The sequence below is a fragment of the Dermochelys coriacea genome, chromosome 10, assembly GCF_009764565.3.
Source record: "Dermochelys coriacea isolate rDerCor1 chromosome 10, rDerCor1.pri.v4, whole genome shotgun sequence".
Classification (NCBI taxonomy): domain Eukaryota; kingdom Metazoa; phylum Chordata; order Testudines; family Dermochelyidae; genus Dermochelys; species Dermochelys coriacea.
Window position 1 is genome coordinate 35,733,158 of NC_050077.1, and position 19,083 is coordinate 35,752,240.

At 48.0% G+C, this 19,083-nt stretch overlaps 1 protein-coding gene across 5 annotated transcripts in view; it reads left to right on the forward strand.

Annotated features, from left to right (window-relative positions):
- Positions 1 to 19,083, forward strand: part of CAPN15 (calpain 15) — a 100,003-nt gene that overhangs the window by 8,447 nt on the left and 72,473 nt on the right. Inside the window, exons 2-3 of one of the 5 annotated variants that reach the window (XM_043493578.1) lie at positions 10,800 to 10,883; positions 13,760 to 14,060. The exons of 1 other annotated variant lie outside the window; for it this stretch is intronic. In XM_043493578.1, the coding sequence (XP_043349513.1) occupies positions 13,885 to 14,060 (176 nt within the window). In that variant the 5' untranslated portion in view covers positions 10,800 to 10,883; positions 13,760 to 13,884. Of the gene's footprint in view, positions 1 to 8,045; positions 8,481 to 10,799; positions 10,884 to 13,759; positions 14,061 to 14,768; positions 14,809 to 19,083 lie in introns of those variants that run through there. 3 more of the 5 variants (XM_043493579.1, XM_043493580.1, XM_043493577.1) reach the window with 3 other exon arrangements.

A 19,083-nucleotide genomic window follows, 5' to 3' on the forward strand; every position in this document is an offset into this window, starting at 1 on the left:
AGGCTCCTGTCTCCAGGCAGGTTCAGACGCTGATGCTGTAAGAAGCCCCAACGCCTTCTGGGAGTTGTAGTTCTGAAGAATCCACAAGCATTGTAAATGTCTTAAAAATACGGAGTGTATTGTATGCATTAGTGAGGTACTCATCAGCCTATCTCGACAACTGTTTATTCATCTATTCATTTTCCCTCCATTCACCAACCCCATACCACTGTCAGATCCTAGCAGACTGTAGCTGTCATATAAATAGCAGGCCAGATCCTCAACTGGTGCATCTGACATGCATTGATTATGGTGGCACTTTGCTGGCTTACACCAGCTGAGGATCTGGCCTATAGAGTGGAAACCAAGACCCAAGCCACTGCTTCACAACCCTTTTCTATTCTTATCATGGATGGCAGGAAGGGTTCTGTCATTTCTCTTCCCCTTCTCTGTATCCCCTTACCACAGTACAGTCCGCACCACCTCCCCTTTTCCCTGTCTGTTTTCTGGCTTTCTCCCCTTCACTCTTTGGTAATGTTCCCTCCTTGTATCAGAAGGCTCTGTGCTGCTAGGGCTGGGTTGCATGTACTATTGTGACCAAAGTGGTGCTGCAACAGCTGGGGAGAGAATCTTGGCCCAGTGGGATGGTGGCCTGAGTTTGCAGCCTTATAAACTGGAGCTCCCCAGGCAGTTGGCAGTGTCAGAGACCATCTCCAGAACCGGGAGGGCAGGCAAGTAGCTTTAAGGAGCCCCATGCTGCTTTACCTGGAGTCACCAGCATATGTGATATTTCCAGTTTGGGGAGCACGGCCCACCGGTGGGACAGAGAAGAGAAGTGGTAGGGGAAGATGGATCTAGGGTAATGCAGCTCTTACTGCTTCTTTGCTCTGCCCAAGGAGTGGAGATGGGTGTGTTTGGTCTGGACTTGCGCCTTGTGTTGGCTTGGCTGCTTTTTCTCTAGAGGACTTCTTTCTTGGCCAGCCTCACATTCCAGTGAACTAGGAACATGGCTAAATTGGGCTTAACCTGATCTTCCCTTGCAAGGATCCTATTGTGACAGGTTTGGTCACAGAGACCCCCTTGGGACTGTCACCTGATGTGCTGAAACTACCTCTGACCCTGTTTTCCCTGCCAGCTTGGGACTCCAGAACCTGTCTTGTTTAGCCAGACACATGCTACTCTGCTGCAACACAGACCCAGGGTCTGAACCATGACCCCAAAGCTGCAGACTTTAACGAAAACTGCTCAGCAGGTTTCCTATCTCCAGCATGCAGACACCCAGCTCCCAATGGGATCTAAACCCCAAATAAATCCGTTTCACTCTGTATAAAGCTTATACAGGGTAAACTCAAAATTGTCCACCCTCTATAACACCGATAGAGAGAGATGTGCAGCTGTTTGCTCCCCCAGGTATTAATCACTTACTCTGGGCTTAATAATAAACAAAAGTGATTTTATTAAGTATAAAAAGTAGGATTTAAGTGGTTTCAAGTAATAACAGACAGAACAAAGCAAGTTACCAAGCAAAATAAAACAAAACGCGCAAGTCTAAGCCTAGAACATTTAAAAAACTGAATACAGGTAAATCACGCTCTCAGAGATGTTCCAATAAGCTTCTTTCACAGACTATACTCCTTCTTAGTCTGGGCCCAATCCTTTTCCCGGTACAGTTCTTGTTTCTTGTTAGTTCCAGCTCAGGTGGTAACTAGGCGATTTCTCATGACTCCAGCCCCCTTTGTTCTCTTCCATCCCTTTTTATATCTTTGGCACAAGGCGGGAATCCTTTTTTTCTCTCTCTCTGGGTTCCCACCCTTCCTTCTAAATGGAAAAGCACCAGGTTTAAGATGGATTCCAGTACCAGGTGACATGATCACATGTCACTGTAAGACCTCATTCTCCATTCTCTCAGGGCTGGCCTGCACCTACCCAGGAAGGTTTTTGAGTAAACAGAGTCATTCACAACCAATTGTACTAGTTAATGGGAACCATCAAGTTTCCAAGCCCACCATTAATGGCTCACACTTTGCATAGTTACAAAGGGACTTCAGAGTAATACTTCATATTTCTAGCTTCAGATACAAGAATGATACATTCGTACAAATAGCATGGGTTTCAGAGTGGTAGCCATGTTAGTCTGTATCCGCAAAAAGAACAAGGAGTACTTGTGGCACCATAGAGACTAACAAATTTATCTGGGCATAAGCTTTCATGAGCTAAAGCCCATTTCATCAGATGCATGGAGTGGAAAATACAATCGTAAGATATATTTTTTTATATATATTTATACAGAGAACATGAAAAAATGGGTGTTGCCATACCAACTCTAACAAGACTAATCGATTAAGGTGGGCTATTATCAGCAGGAGGAAAAAAAAACTTTTGTAATGATGATCAAGATGGCCCATTTCAAACAGTTGACAAGAAGGTGTGAGTAACAGTAGGGGGAAAATTAGCATGGGGAAATAGTTTTTACTTTGTGTAATGACCCATCCGCTCCCAGTCCTTATTCAAACCTAATTTAATGGTGTCCAGTTTGCAAATTAAATCCAGTTCTGCAGTTTCTCGTTGGAGTCTGTTTTTGAAGTATTTTGTTGAAGAATTGCAACTTTTAGGTCTGTAATTCCACCTGTTGCCTCTGGGTCAGTGACTTGGCTAGTTCCTGTCATACCCCTTTTTAGTCTACTGCTTGCACCCTGTGCCAGTGTGCCCCTTGGGCAGCATGGTCTCCTTGCAACGCATGCAGCAGCCTCTGTGATCACTTTCTGTTTGATGTGAGCTGCAAACTCAACTCTTGTGTTGTGATTCCCGTGCCTTATTGTCGTACAACTCGTTTTCCAGAGTGAAACTTTTCTGCCTGTCACTGGGTGTGGTAGCCACTACCAGAGAGAGAGAGAGAGAGAGAGAGAGAGGGCTGAGATGGAGGAACTACCAGTGCAGTGATGCAGCGTGACCGCATGTCTAACCAGGCACCTGAGTGTTGCCTCTCGAGCAGGTGATATCTGAGCTGCTCTTGTGAATGGCACTCTGAGAATCTAGGGGGGTGGTCTTGGATTAGTTGTGGATTCCTTCCCCACCCACTTCACAGGGGTCAGCTGCTGGTCACCTCTGTATTGTGCGTTTCTCTTGGAGGGAGACCCTAGCTATAGCAAGTATGATGCCATTGCTTGTGCTCTGGTCTGGATAGCCACATCTGAAAGCATCCATGTTATTTTGAAGTCTTGCCTTTTAAGAAGTCATCTGTTCCCCATGTGACTGTTTTCTTTGTTCATTGCTGCTGTGCTGGTTAAATGCTGCTAAGGCTTTGTCTAAACACACCAGTCATACTGGAGTTGTGAAAGTGGCACAACTCTCTGTAGGGTCGATACAGTTACACCAGTATAAAAGTGCTTACATTCCCTGTATAGCTATTCCCATTTCGGAAGGGGAATAAACTGGATTAGTATACAGCCGCTTTATACTGGTATAACTGCATCCACACCAGGGATTGTACCTGTATAACTATTTCACTCGGAACTGAAGTAGTTACACCAATATAAAATCTGTGTACTGGTCTACAGTGGTGTAGACCAGACTATTTGTATTTTATATAGAGGGAGCTGGTGTGTGTGCGCAGACATTTGAGCAGTTCTCAGTTATTCTGATATCTATCTTTTTAGGTTTTGTTTCTAATGTAAATACCAAATAAGAACCTGCTGCCTGTAACGCTCATCTGACCTCTCCTCTTGCTTGAGGCCAGTTCCGAAACACTGGCCCTCCAAAATCTAGGACAGTGCATTGGAAATTAGGACACAGTAAATGACTAGTTCAGGGAAACTCCAAACCCTGTAACCTGGAGGAAGGGTTCTTGGTAACTTTAGCTGGCTAACTTAATATCTGTAAGTCTTTTGTTCCCTGTATCATGAAAGGAGGCTTGATAAAGCACAGCAAGGGCTTAAGAGCAGCTCTGTAGACTGGGACAGGGATGCAGTATGGATGCTGTGCGTAGCCCTCATCTCTCACATTACAGGATAAGTTCTGTAGGCGAGATATTGCTACCTAGCTACCATAGGATTTTCTATAGAACCCATCATTCTGGCATCCAAATGTTCCCCCAGATGAACTATAACTAAATCTAGATCTGCATTGCCCAAGGGATAGTGTCAGAGGGTGGGATGCCTACTTCTTCCTGCTCCGAGATCTGGCTCTTCCAGTCCCTGCCTGATGCATGCTGGTGACTCTGAAACTCCACATCTTATAGCAGCTGTTGGCTGTGTCCTGTGTTGATGGGCCAGCCCTTTGTCCACTTATCTCTGTGGCTTAGCTGGCATGCAATTAACATACATTCCCTTTACCCTGTGGAATATCTTGAGTTTTGTACCTTGACATGGAATGCAATGTGTTTTAAAACCTTCACTGAAATACAACCATACCTGTGATCACTCTACCCACCATGGGGTAGCCTATTAGATGAGTTAGAGGAGGGGTGGGGAAATAGATGCTGTATAAAATGTAGCTAAGACCTGCTCATCTCATTGATGGGGGTGATCCTTGACTCAGGAATTCACTTCCCCGATGATCTAACACAGCCAGACTTTCATGATTGTTAGGGCACAGAGAAAGACCTGGTTCTTTATTCAGACCTGCCTGAAAGAGCTGTGTAAACACACGGTTTCTTTCGCGTAGTTTTTTGGTGAGGTTTTTAGTTGACTTCATTCCTGGTTATTTCCAAACTTTGTGGCATTAAGTGACTGTCAGAGCAGCTGGTTCAGAAGGGGGTGCATAGTTTGTAAATGGCAATCAATACAGATGATCTCTCTTCATTTTAGCATCACTTTCATCTGGCTTTCCCTTGTTATTGCTCTAGCTGCTCGTTGATGCTGCTGTATGGAAAGATGGTGTCAGAAGCACTCATCGCACTGAATCATGGAGATCCGATAAAGCGGGTGGAGTGAGGAGACTGTGCCTGGTTCTTACTCATGTTTATCTCTAGCTGTGAATGTCCAATAACAACAATCCTACCCTGCACAGGCTGGCACAGCCTCAGACGGGAGGATCGGCTCTTGACCAATCAACACCCAACTGTAGCAGGAAAGAGAAACTGTTTGTTTTCTGGCTGGAGGGGAAATTCAGAGTTAGGATAAATCTGTCTAAAAACAGAGGAAATTTGTGTGTGCGTCATCCAAGAAGCATTATCCTGTCTCGCATGCTTTCCTTTCATGGAATCTTCTTGTTAGACTCAGATGCTTATTAAATATATAGCACTTTTGTAGCACACATCATAAAGCTTCCTGCTTATAATGCAACTGTTCTCAATAGGCAGACTGTAAAGGTGAGGCAAACCACTGGGCTGACCAAGATGATAAAGGGTCTACTGCAAGGACTATAAACACAGAAGGGGAAAGGTTCTGGAAATTCAGACCTGCTCTTAAGTGCTTACAGAGATTGGATGCTGTGGCCTGGCTTGTCTTTCTCCTCCTCCCCCAGCCACGAGAGGCACCTGTTTAAACTACTGCAGTGTTGCTAATGAGACCAGCCATGCCAGCTCACACGCTATTGTTAACTCTGTGCTCAAAATCTATCCACAATTGGCTAATAAACTGGAAAATATGAGCAGCCCTATTGCACCTCATTGAAGTAATGTTAATTGGCTTAGAGCACCGGGTTTCCATAGTGTTTGTTTTTTGAAATTTGTGTACACTCAGCCCTGCTTAATCGCAGTTGGCTTGTGATCTCAGTGCTTATTCAGATAAAATGAACTTCCTACTCATAAATCAATAATAGAAATGGGTGCTGGGATTAGTTGCCACTTAAAAGGACACAGTCAGCTGCTTTTCCATAGCTTTTAATTAGGATTTTGATTCCCCTTTCAAATCTGTATAATCCTCTGTCTTGAAGTTTGTTAGGCATGATAGATTTACTGTACCTGATCAGACAGTTGCTCTGTCTAGCCCTGGTGTCCTGCTTCCAGCTGTGGTCACTACTTCACTTTTCACCATGCTGTAGACAGAAGAGGTGGAAACTTCTTTGACCTTAGCAGTAATGAGTTTATGCCATGACACTGGCTTGAAACTGCTATTCCTATTGCTTGTGACCTTTTTGTGTGTGTCATACCCTGATTCCACTCCCTCTGTGTCAATGTTGCAAAGTATTAGGAAGTGGTATTAAATGGAGCTCAAACCAGTCTGGCTCTTGGCTTGTTCTCCCCCCACGACATCCCGAGGTAGTCCAGAAACAAATCCCCATGATCCCAGGTTATAGGGAGTTCAGATGTGGAACTGAGAGATGTGGCTTTATTTGGTGGCATATGTGTAGCTCCTATGATGATGTTAAAGGGGTGGTTTTAAGTATGCGGCTCTGATAGTTGCCATTTAGTGACCCCACATTTGATGTACTCTGTAGAAAGGATCTTTCCTGGTAACGGGGACTTGGGTGCTCTCTTCTTGGCACATCACCACCCATAATAGACTCTGCAGGGCAAATTTTACCCTCCTTTATAGCTCTCTACAAGAGATACTTATCTGGCCCCCATTACTGTATTATCTGAGCACCTCAAAATCTTTACTGTATTTATCCTTGCCCTGCCTCCCAGGGATGTTGCAGTTCTGTTGTCAGCTTCTCTGTGCCTTAGTTCCCCCTCTAAGTGACTTGCCAAGAGCACACACGAAGTTTGTGGCAGAGCATGGAATTTCAACTTTGGTCTCTGAAGTCCTAGGCTGGTATCCTAGCCATGAGGCCATCCTGTCTCACAACCCTATTGATGTCCCAGAGGTTGTACGGGCTGTGAGGGGGTTTGCACAACTTTGTAACTGATCAGAAACTATCAACAGCATTCAGAGTAGCAGCTGTGTTTGTATCCGCAAAAAGAAAAGGAGGACTTGTGGCACTTAGACAAACTAATTTATTTGAGCATAAGCTTTCATGAGCTACAGCTTGCTTCATCGGATGCATGATACAGCATTGTTTACTGATGCGCAGTGAGCTGGAGTCTGTCCTTTCCCTAGCTGTGCTGGCTCTGTAGGGTTAACTGGTGGAAAAGGCAGTGAAAACTTTGTTTTTTTGTCACTAAGGCAGCAGTTACACACAGGGCGCTGATTGTACAAGGAAGTGTCAATTTCTACCTGGCCACTTTTCAACTGAACCGCCCTTAAGCTGCTGCAGCTGCCAGCAGGGAAGCCTATGGGACCACCTATTGTACCACAGGACCATTCAGACTGGTGCCTGCATGCTGTCATGGCCATGAAGTCTCAGGACCTTATTTCAGCCTCAAAATATAGGGAGAGGAGGGTTGAAGGTGGTGGCGTTTTGTTGCTTAAACACTTTCCTGCCATCCTAGGGAGGCTGTTTGCTTTCCCAGACCAGCAGCTGTGACTCCCTAAAGGTATCTGAGGACGGAAAAGAACGTAGTTGTTTCCCCTCCTGCAATGTAGCTTCTTATTGAAGTCCTATCCACATGTTCTGGAAACCCACACTGCTTCGCACCACTATGGCATCTTTCAGTCCTGGCCCAATGGAGCAAAACGCCTACTTATTTACATTTCCTCCTTCCCATCACTCCTCTATGCACACAATAGACACCCATGCACATATACATCACATGCCTCTGTAACATCCCCTTGATCACTGTGTGTGACCCTCCCTTACCATTATGATCCTCTGACACTAACACATATGCATTGTGTTACTCTTACACAGTCATACAACACCCCTTACATATGCACCCCCTGTAGCTATACATTGGGTGACTATTACATAAACACTGTTGTGTAGCTATGCACAGCCTTACATACAGATTACTATGATCCCCTTATACGCACACTCCCCGTAGCTTACACCCATCACTCTAACCCCCCTTACACACACACACATCCTGTAACTATATACACATCAGTGTGTGACACTCCCCCCCCAGCATATCCAGGAGCAGATTTACCATGAAACACTGTGTGGTGGCATGGGGTCCCCCAACAACAGGGCCCCCCCCCCAAAATGCAGGAAAAATAACTGACAAACTGCCCTCAAATCCCAGCTGCGTGGTGCAGCAGGGCTCAGGCAGGCTGTCTGAATGCTGTGGCCTCACGCTGCTCCCAGAAGTGGCCAGCTGCTGCCATGTCTCTGTGTGCCCCTGGTGGGGGGGGGGGGAGGAGGAGGCGGCGGCTCTGTGCCCGCTGCCTCCCTCCCCCCAAGGGGTGCACAGAGATGTGCCAGCAGCAGGGCTAAGGTGGCTCCCTGCTCACTCTGCCTCCCTCCCTCTGCACTGCTTTGCTGCCAGAAGTGGCCAGCATGACCTTGTGGTCCCAGGGGTGTGTGTGTGTGTGTGTGTGTGTGTGTGTGTGTGTCTCTGTGCGCTGCCCCCACCCTGAACGCCGACTCCACAGCTCCCATTGGCTGGGAACTGCAGCCAATGGGAGCTGTGGGGGCAGCGCCTGGGGGCAGCGGCACGTGGAGACCCCCCCTCCCTGTGCCTAGGAACTGCTGCTGGAGGGCTGTGGGTGCCAGTTGCTTTGGAAGCCATGCCACCTGAGGTAAGCGCTGCCCCTCCCAGCCCACAGCCTGCACCCTTGCCCCACTCAAGGTACCTCACTTTATTTTAATTTATTTCTCATTACTTAGAATAGAGGAGGAGGAGGAAGGGGGGGAAATGGGGAGTGTGTGTGGGGGAGAGATGAGAGAATGGGCTGGGTCCCCAAAAATGAAGCTGCCCCCAGGGCCCTACTAACTCTAAATCTGCCACTGAGCAGACCCCCCTAGCTGTGCACTCCCTTGCACCCCTCAGTGTGTGACGTTAAATCTTGCAGGCATGAAATACACCCCCTCCCTGCCCCCTGGCATCGCGCTTTGTTTCCAAGGTGGTGCGCAGCTGGCCCTGGGGCTGAAAGCATCTGCTCCGGCTTGGGAACCGCGGTGCGAGCTGTGAGCCATTCGGCCCCTGGGCTCAGCCCTCGAGCGCAGCGTTGTGGGGCCAGCCCTGCGCTCTGCCGTTTCCTCCTGCCCGGAGCGAGTCCCTCGCGCCGCGTGTCCGGCGCTGCACGCTGCTCTTCCCGGGAGAGGGGGAGACGGCCGGGGGGATCTCCCGCGCGAGGCGAGGTGGCCGGGCAGTTGCAGCTGCCATCCCAGGGCACTGCCAGAGGCTCTACCTCCCCCAGCCGGCACAGTTTGTGGGGAAGAGGGTGCCCCCCGCCTCCGTGCACCCCCCCGCGGGCTCGGAGCGGCTGCTGCCGAAAGGCCGGTGAGCGGAGCGACCCCCACGCCGGGCTGGGCTGCGGCGGGGTCGTTGCGTTGCCCCGGGCGCGCCGTCTCCCTCGCGGGGCAGGGGCTCGGCCCGGCCACTCTTCGCGGGGAGCCGCGGAACGCTCCCAGCCGCCCACCGGCAGATCCGGAGCCCGCTTCGCGCTTCTTCCCGGGAGCGAGGAGCCGAGCCTCGTGCGCGCCTGGTCCGGGTCGGCTTCGCAGCGGCGTGAGCCCCGGAGCGGGCATTGCTGCGGCGACCCCGCCGCCTGCTGCTCTGGGCTGGCCGGAGCGCGCCCTTCATGGGAGAGCTTCACCCCTGGGTCCGCCGGCGCTGGGAGTGCCGGCCGGCCGGCCGACTCCTTGTGGAGGCTGCTGCTGGTGGCTGTGGGGAGGGATCTGTGAGCGAGCGGTGATAAGTGGGTGGTAGGGGTAATTTATTTCCAAAAATCAAATCAGTTTGTTTTGAAAACAGTATTTCCGGAGCAATTAACGGTACCACTCCAAACCTAGTAGTTACTGTACTTTAAAACCCTCAAAGAAAACACATAGGTGCTTAACTATTACTCCTTTCTACTAGCTAACCCCTCACCCCATTCTTCCTTATGTTGCCTCTGTGTCCTGGAGCAAATTAAATCCATACAAATACAAATTAGATCAATCGAAGAAGTGCCTTCTTCACTAGGAGGAAAAATCTGCTGTCTCCCAGCTCCAGCTGTCCAGGAATTTCCTAACTAGGGAGGGGAAGCCTGTGTTTGTTTTTCCTCCCCTCCACTTGTGTGAAGTTTTCTGTGGCTTGCTGTATCACTCGCTAAATATATTTAACACGCATTATTTACCCTTCTGTGTGCACTCTCCACCTTTGGAGTTTTACAAATCACTGAATGAGAGACCCTTAATATTTGACACTTATATTGCACTTTACCTGTTTTCACACTGCTGCAAAGAATTAACTAATCATGGCTAAATACCCATGTGAAGTAGCATGTAATTATTAGAACTTGCATTCATTTTTTAAAAACACCACTTATTTTTCTGAAGGGCAAACGGTGGGTTGGATTATTAAGCCATTCCCTGACCACCACTGTTCTAGGCATGGGAGCTGGCGTGAGTTCTGCATAAATTTGAAATGAGGAAGCATCTAATGCTGTCACTACAATCCTGCTAGTGCTTGTTTGCAAACTGGATCTCACTTTTTTTTTTAATAACAGGGTTTCCTGTTGGTTAAAGGGAGGGCCATTCTTAGTGCTGAGGGGTCCAGCCCAAGATGAGAGATTTAATGCTTTGCCTAAAGCAATCAGATTTCACAGTGCTGACAGAAAAGTAGCCCAAATAGAGTTAGACACAGCTCCAGCTTAGCTAGGTTATCCTGACTATATATGAGAGAGAGAGAGATCCCTTCCTTCACCCAACTCCACCCACCACAGAGATTTACTGAGTAGTATTAAACCAGGATTCCATCATCTGTTTCCCAAAATACATTTGCATTCAGGGTGGCTGATCAGACTTCCTGTAACAGACCTGGAGGGGCAGGGGAGGAGGAATGGGACAGGGCAGCAGTAATATTCTGGATGCCAGCTGCTTGCATCATTGCTAACTTGTCTTCCACCTAGCAGAGTCTGGGGAGTTAAAACTTGCATGTCCCTGAGGCTCTCTCTTATAGAAGGGGGAAGAGGAGTGGCGTGGCCTTCTCAGCTTGGGTGAGTTGCTGAGGAAATGGTTTCAAACGAGACTGTTGGAGTTGCTTTATCTGGTTGTGTAACTCTGTATGCGGAAAGATTTTTAATGTTAGATTTCCTTCCCATCCTTCGCTTGTGTTTTAATTTGGAGATTCATTAGTGTCTGCATTTTTCTGATCTCAGTTTCCCTCTTGCCTGTGTGACAAAGCTCTGGCCTTGCCTCCGTGGGTCCAGCATTTCCTGGCGGATTTCGCTAGTCTCAGATGTTCACTGTGACCCTCCACGTAACCCTTCTTTCTCTAGAGACAAGGGTCACAGTCTACTGAGCCATTTTAATCATAAGCCAGCAAGGGAGGTGGGGAGAAGTTATCCTTCCTTGCACAGTCTCTGTTGTTGCACAGTCTCAGTGATTAATCAGGGGGCTAAGGTGAGGGGGGGGGGGGGGAAGAGCCCAGCCCCACCCTCTACTCCGGGCTCTAGCCCAGGGACCCTAGTAGTATCAGCTATGGTAGCAAACCTTTTAGAAACATGACATGTACAATTCCCTGGGCTACTTCCCCCACAGCAGCCCTTACTTCTTCAAGCTCTACTTCACCCTTACCTCAGGGCCTCCTTCCTTGTGCCTGATATGGTGTGTACTACTCAGCCTCTCCAACAGCACAACTTCTTCCCACAGCTCCTGACATGCACACCCACCTGACTGACTGGGAGGCTTTTAACTAGTTTCAGCCAGCCCCTGATTGGCTTCAGGTGTCCCAATCAACCTAGCCTTCTCCCTGCTTTCTGGAAAGTTCTTAATTGGCCCCAGGTGTCTTAATTGACCTGGAGCAGCTGCCATTTCACTTATCCTGGTACCAGGGATTTGTTTAGCCTGGAGCTAATATATCTATTTCCCACTACTCTTCCATAGCCATCTGGCCTTGCCCTGTCACACCTGTTAAAATTTGAATCCTGGAGGGGAAAAAAGTTTCAGCCTACCAGCCCTATAAGTCATGTGCCAAACATTCTCTGTCCCTTCAGCTGTATAGCGAAAGTGGCTGCTGGAACATATAGGAGAGTGGCCCTGTTGAAGTTATCAACGGCTGAGGCAGAAGGTTAAGGTTTTTTATAGATGCAAAACAGACCATGTCTCAAATCTGACCTACCTTTAAAATTATAATGACAGGTTTCAAAGTAGCAGCCGTGTTAGTCTGTATTCGCAAAAAGAAAAGGAGTACTTGCGGCACCTTAGAGACTAACAAATTTATTTGACCATAAGCCTTCGTCATCCGATGAAGTGAGCTGTAGCTCACGAAAGCTTATGCTCAAATAAATATGTTAGTCTCTAAGGTGCCACAAGTACTCCTTTTCTTTAAAATTACAGTAATCTTACGAGAAATGTCCTCTGGATAGTAAGTATCTTTCTTTTTTTTTATTCCACCTCTCCCCCACCCCCTGGAGGGAAAATATAACTTCTTACAACTTAACTACTCAGATGGCAGTTATTGAAGGAAAAAACAAGGGACCATTTTTGCCAGTCCCCCAATAATCAATGAGTTTCTCGTGTTGGCAGCAATGTACCAGAGCCGTGCTGCCTTTTGGTAATGCAGATGCACAGAATCTGTGCTGGCCAATTAGGGAGACAAAAGTCAAGGAAGGGCCAAGAAATAATTATTCTCAGACTTTTTTTTTTTTAACCGATCATTACAGACCATGGAGAATAAAGAAGAAACCATTTAAAAGGTGGTTAATAATATTCATTTAATAACTAATGCATTTAGTTTTGGTGCTAAACTTCTAGCAAAACTGCACCTGTTGCAAGAGCTCCAGTGTTCTGGGGTCTGCTATCCACCGAGACCTTTCTTGATTCCCTGGAATAATCCTGGGAATGAAAAACTGCATTTTACAGTCTTTGTTTCAGTCTTTGTTTGTTAGAAATCTAGTCTACCTGGAAGGGTGTAAATGTTTCACATTTCATTCCACAATGCAAAAAATGGTTGATGAAAATTTACCAGCCTAGGCACAAAATCTGCTTGCCATCCCTTTTAGTATGATGATGCTGAAAAAAAGGAATGAAACTTTATTCCTTTAAAAAAACAAAAAACACCTCCTTGCCCTAGACCAGGGGTTCTCAAACTAGGGGTCAGGACCCCTCAGGGGGCCATGAGGCTATTACATGGGGGGTTGCGAGCTGTCAGCCTCCACCCCAAACCCCGCTTTGCCTCCAGCATTTATAATGGTGTTAAATATATTAAAAATGTGTTTTTAATTTATAAGGAAGAGTCGCACTCAGAGGCTTGCTGTGTGAAAGGGGTCACCAGTGAAAAAAGGTTGAGAACCACTGCCCTAGTCAAACAGACAAGTCCTACTTTTCAGGGTTGACTTAATTGGCTTGTCAGATTTTTAGAGTTTGGGGCCTTCAGAAACCCTTTCTGTGCTAGTCGTTCCCAAGAGCTGGTGCTTCAGGCATTGTGATTGGGACTCTACGGTTTATCCTTGGATTCCTTTATCTTAATGACAATCCTCTATGCTTGGCTCTGCTCGGTTGTCTTGCACCAACTGCGCTTCCTGGTGGGTTGGGAACAGTTGAGTAGGCGTCCACAGGCATTGCCAATCACACCCAAAGTACAGCTGGGAGTGGTATAGCTGCCCTCCAAAGTTAGGGAGCCAGGAGTCTAGGGTGTTTAGCCAGAGGAAGCCTCTATGAAACCACCATGTGTCTCCCGCCTCCAGACTGGGATGGACTGGCCTGTTAAAACAAAACCTCCCCATCCCCAATAAACTCTGGAACTGTCTTGTTCAGAGAGATCATTAGCAGGTTTTGGGAATCCTAGTGGTGGTGATGTATATCATACCTTGTTTCTTTCTCTTCCTTTCCTTTCCTTTCCTTTTTTTTTTCCCCCCCTTCTTTTGATCAGAACCGACCTCCCTTTCTACAGTATTGGGATCTTTACGCCAGTCCATGTCGCAGCACCTCGCCCCTTTCTGCTGGCTCGGACCTAACCTAGGATAAATCTTGGCGTGATCTGGGTAGGGGGGAAGCATGGGGAGCTCTGCCTCATCGCTGGCCGCAGAGACGGAGTCGGACCATGGCTTCACTAGCCCACCCTACCCGGGGCACCCGGTTGCGAGCTGGTATAGGAGTAGCCACAGTGGCCCTGTTTGGGAAAGTGCCCTTATAACACAGCAGCATCAGCACTTACAGCACCGGGCACGAAGGTAAGAAACAGGGGAAGGAGCCTGATTGCATACCTCTCAGCTGTGCCCTGAACCCAGAACAGTAATTTGGGGCTAAATTACCTTCTGCCCTGCTTGGCCCTGGTGCTGAGTTAGCTTTACTAAGGCCAGATCTTGGTCCAGTTGAAATCTGGGGCCAAATTCCTATTGACATCAGTAGGGCCAGGCTGGGTCCTTTTTAAAGAGCAGCTGATGTCTCAAGGAAACATGCACTTCTGCATGTCTATCCTAGATTTCCCTGCTCCTTTTAATAGCAAAGCTGCCTTTGTGAGAACGGGCTCTCGATTCCTTTAAGCATTGGCCCTGGTCCTGCTGCTTATGGCCTCTCATCTTACTTGTGACTTCTCAACTGGTTGCTATAGAAGTGATGACAGTATCACAAATGGAGGATTATGACTCCAGGTTGGTGGGGATAAGCAGCAAGAGTCCATGAACTCCTAAGAGTGAGATATGGTGTTTTTGTGCTTCTGCCCTTGGCAAGAAATAACAAGATGAAAATAAAAATTACAGACCAAAAACCAAACAGGCCTCAGAGACAATTACCTCCAAGGGGAACTTGTCCCACATCACCAATCCCCCCAGCTCCAGTGAGATCTGCAAATCAAACTGCAGATGCAGCTGAATCACTATACATCCCACTATCTTTTCTCCCTTTGAGCTGCTTGCAATTAAGATTTTTCCTCCTATTAGGTGACTGGTGTCCTATATTTAGTCTCTTGCAGGTTGAGAGGTATGTTGAAAGCATCTAACAGTGTGCTGCCCAGGGAGCCTTGGCTATAAAGGCTGCTGTGTTTTGTGCTAATAATATTTGAGCCTCTGATTAATGCTTGCTTTTTATAGCTTCTCGGCTTGTAGGGTGACTGTACCAGCCTGAGTCTGTATAGAGACTGTAGGAGTAGCAGCTTGCTTCCAAGCGTCTCTGAGCTGTTCTGGCTTCACTCTGAAAATGTTTGCTGTGATGACAGTGTTTGTGTATGTCGTGTACCTGTCTTTTGCCCACTGCTGTAAATCCCAGTGAGTTTTTTTGCCCTGCTTCATGGCATCTGGGTCTTGCTGGCACAGGCACGGGGAAACCCTGGGGCAAACAATTCCATGCTGTGCTCCTTCGCAGCTCTGCCTTGGCTTTCCTGTAAGATGGCAACTGTGTAATTTAATCATTTGTTACCTTTGCTCTCGGCCATGTGACCAGATTCCCAGCAATGCTCCAGGGGGCTTTAAAAAGGCCATGTCATGTAGTCTGTGCCATTATAGCTGTGCCACCAGCCTCTGGGGATGGCCTCCTGTTAGTTTGTTTAGATTTCAAGTGTGTACCTTCTATGTCTGTGCAACAGTTGTTCTCCTCCCAGTTTAAATGCTTGCTTCTCATCTATACTGCATATCAGGGTTCTGAAACTGAATTTCCAAACCTCCCACAGGGGAGAGAAACAATGGCACAAACAACTGTTCATCCTTTGGCTGAAACTTCTGAGTGGCATATGCTGGAGAGGCAGGGGCCAGGGTCCGCCGGGCTGAGCCAGTCTGCTGCTTGTGGGCCTGCGCGATACCAAAAGGCAATGTGTGCTACTCTTGTAGAAGATCTGACTGATCTAATTCAGTGCAGCATTTGATTCAGATTTTTGAGGACTTGAGAACCTGTGTGATGAGGGGTGGTGCATTGTGGGATACTGGAGCATGGATATAAATTTCCTAACTGGTCAGCCTCCATGGTGGAAAAGGTGTGATGGATGCGGTGTTCAAGAGGAGGAACAACTGGTTTCCAAGCAGATAAAGCCGGTGTCTTATTAGGGGAGCTGTATGAGAGCTGTGTGTTTTCCGCTAGAGCAGGAATACAGAAATAGTCCCCTTTCCCCCACACCAAAAAAAAAAAAAAAAAAAAAAGTAGGCTGTGGCTCTCGCAGGCAGGAAGATCTCCAGTTGTGATTCACCAAGAAGTTCTTGTGTGGAAAGAATTTGCTTTTAGGCAGCAGTTACAGAGCTACGTTCAGAAGCCCCAGTGAAATTAGACGGTCTTTCAATCCATATATCAAAGTACCCACAGCTCCCATCTTGAGGCCTGTGGAACTACGATATTGAGCAAAGGCAGCTAATCTGTATCCAGAGCAGGGTGGATGAATACACTCTTCTAATAAATAAATAAATAAAACAAATCTGAGCAGACGGCGTCGGCTCTTGCCTTTGAATGTCCTATCCCCTGGAGCCCAGCAGAGCAGGAAGGAAGTACAGTAGTGCACAGTCAATCTGAGGCTGGAGTGAAGTTCTAGGATTGACTTGACTTTGCCTGCTGATTTCCTGCCTGGGTACATCCAGCTTCTGAGCTAATAATACATTGGTCTATGTAGTCCAGTGCAGAGCAAAGGACTCTAGCTGGCTTGCGTAATCTGAATGAACACTGATCTGTTTACTCAAAAAAAAAAAATTGCTTGGAAGGTGGTGATTGTGAGTAGAGTGTGGGGGAGAGCAGAGACTTGCAAGCATGTCGGGGCGGGAGGAAAAGGTGCCTTCCCCCTTTAGGGGTTTATAGGCTGGAATGAGGCAGGCACTGTGTTTTAAAGATGCTGATACTGCAGACTGGGTAGGCCTCATGTTTGGCATTCCTCTTATGCTCAAGACAGAAGGACCTGGAGGAAAGTAAAGGGTGGCCCAGTAGTTAGAGAGCTGGCTTAGAACATGGGAGAAGGCCCTGCTCTGTGTAAGTTTCCTGTGTGATGTTGGGCAAATCAGTTAATCTCTCTGAGCCTCTCTGTTACCCACCATGGACAGGGGGTAACAGCGCTGCTCTGCCTCCCTGGGAGTTGTGAGGCTGTGTATTGCTAAAGCTAGTGAGGTGCTGTGATGCTGGGAGCTACCTAAGTGCCTTCTATAGAGTGGGAACCCCTGGGGTTTGAGGTTATTGTTCTGTTGTTGAAATCTCTGATTAGCTTGGAGTCGTCTTTGCCTGTGATTTCATCACATCTTGGAAGCTAAATGGAGTCAGGGCAAGTCAGTCCTTGGGTGAGAGTTTTCTATGGACCATTTAGGAGCTGGTGGCTTGTTAGGGTGCAGTCTTCCATCAGTATTGAACTAGGGTTTGTGTTGGACGGCTCTGGACTGTCTTTGCAGTGAGACTTGAGAGAGGTTGTGGTTGCTTGTCATGAATTCTCATGGCATTTTTCCAGAGGTGAAAGTAAGCTGGTACGCCCCAGTACGGCATACCGGTAAGAGCCGGTACACCGTACTGGGACAGCCCGGCTTCCCCAGGGGGCAATTTAAAGGGCTGCCCCAGTCCTTTAAATAGCCACCGGAGCCCTGGAGTAGCGGTGGTGGGGCTCTAGTGGCTATTTAAAGGGCCCGGGCAGTAGAAGCAGGGGAGCCCCAGGCCCTTTAAATTGCCTCCAGAGACCTGCTGCTGGAGCCCTGGGGTAGCGGCTGCAGAGCTCCGGCAGCTATTTAAAGAGCCTGGGGCTCCCCTGCTTCTACTGCCCGGGCCCTTTAAATAGCCGCTAGAGCCCCGCCACCGCTACTCCAGGGCTCCGGTGGCTATTTAAAGGACCAGGGCGGTAGAAGCAGGGGAGTCCTGGGCCCTTTAAATAGCCCCTGGAGCCCCGGGCTGCTGCTGCTACCCTGGGGGGGGGGGTCATTTACCTTACAGGGTGGGCTGCGGCTGGCTCTGACCCCCTCAACCCTGCCCCTTCTGCCCTAGGCCCTGCCCCTTCCAGGGGCCAGAGCTGACCCCAGAGTACCGGTAAGTCACTCGACTTACTTTCACCCCTGCATTTTTCATAAAGGGAGGTAAAAAAAATTCTTGCTCAATTCAAATTTGAGTAATTACATTCTGCCTCTCTGAATTCCCCCCTGTAATTGCAGACTGATACGGTACCTTCTGTACTAATCTGTTGTGTTGCTATGTGCTGTTAGATAGCTGATGCGTTATACCCCAGAGATGACTGTATTTTAGTGGTTTACTGGTGGCTCCTGTGTGTAGACACCTCATGAAGCAGTTTGGATGGATTTCGCTGTGAAAATGCGTTTAATTTAACGCTGAAAATTTTTTTCTGTCACCTGTGTTGCCAGTCTTCCTCCTTCTGAGGCAGGTTGTGGTGAGACAGCTCCCAGCTCAATCTGGGTTTTTCTGGTCCCCTCGACTGCAGCCAGTTTTGGTCTAGCCCATAGCCCCATGGGCTCTGTGAAAAGCTGGAGCGGAATTCTGCAGCACGGTCTCTTGACTTTTCCAAGCACTGTAGAAATTCTAAAAATTCTGCTGTGGCATCAAATACATTTTAAAAAGGCTTTTATTGAATTAAATGTTGGTAGGCCCCAATCACTGTAGGGAGTAGAACATGACTTCTACTGAATTTTTGGCTCAAAAGACATTAGTAGTTAGACCACCACCCTTGCAAGGGAGGTGGTATTCTCTCCATTTTACAAATGGGGAAACTGAGGCACATAAGTGGGGGTGGTGGGGGAAAGAGATATGTCCACACACTGGGTGTGCCAAAGCCAGGATTAAAATATGGGAGCACTCCTGCGCTTCGTCCACTAGACAACACCTCCCCTCCTTATGGCCAGTGATCATGCTGGCTGCTTGGCAAGGAGCTGGCTTAGCTGTTGTTAGCTGGCTGAGAGCCAGCGACCTCTGCTCCTGCCAGCAGCGGCTTGGGCAATGCTGTCACCTACAGTCACAAGCTGCTTCGGGGTTCTCTCCAGTCCTGCTGAGATCAGCATGGCCATCACCAAATCTGGAGCAGCCACAGCAGCCTGGCTAGCATTGGACAATTGGCTCTCCTGGGTGGGGTTCTGCATGCTCTGTGCTTTTGCCCTTACTTTCTCAGCATGCCTACAAGGCCATTGGGAGTGTTAACAAGTGGTGAAGGATGGCTGTAAACTCTCCCGATTTCTTAATTTGCACATGGTGCCATTAGCTGATCATTGACCTCAGCGGTGTTCTGCATATTAACTGGGGGAAGGCAGCCAAATCTCTGGTCCCCTTCCATCCTCTGGTGTCCCAGCACATCTCCATGCACTGGGT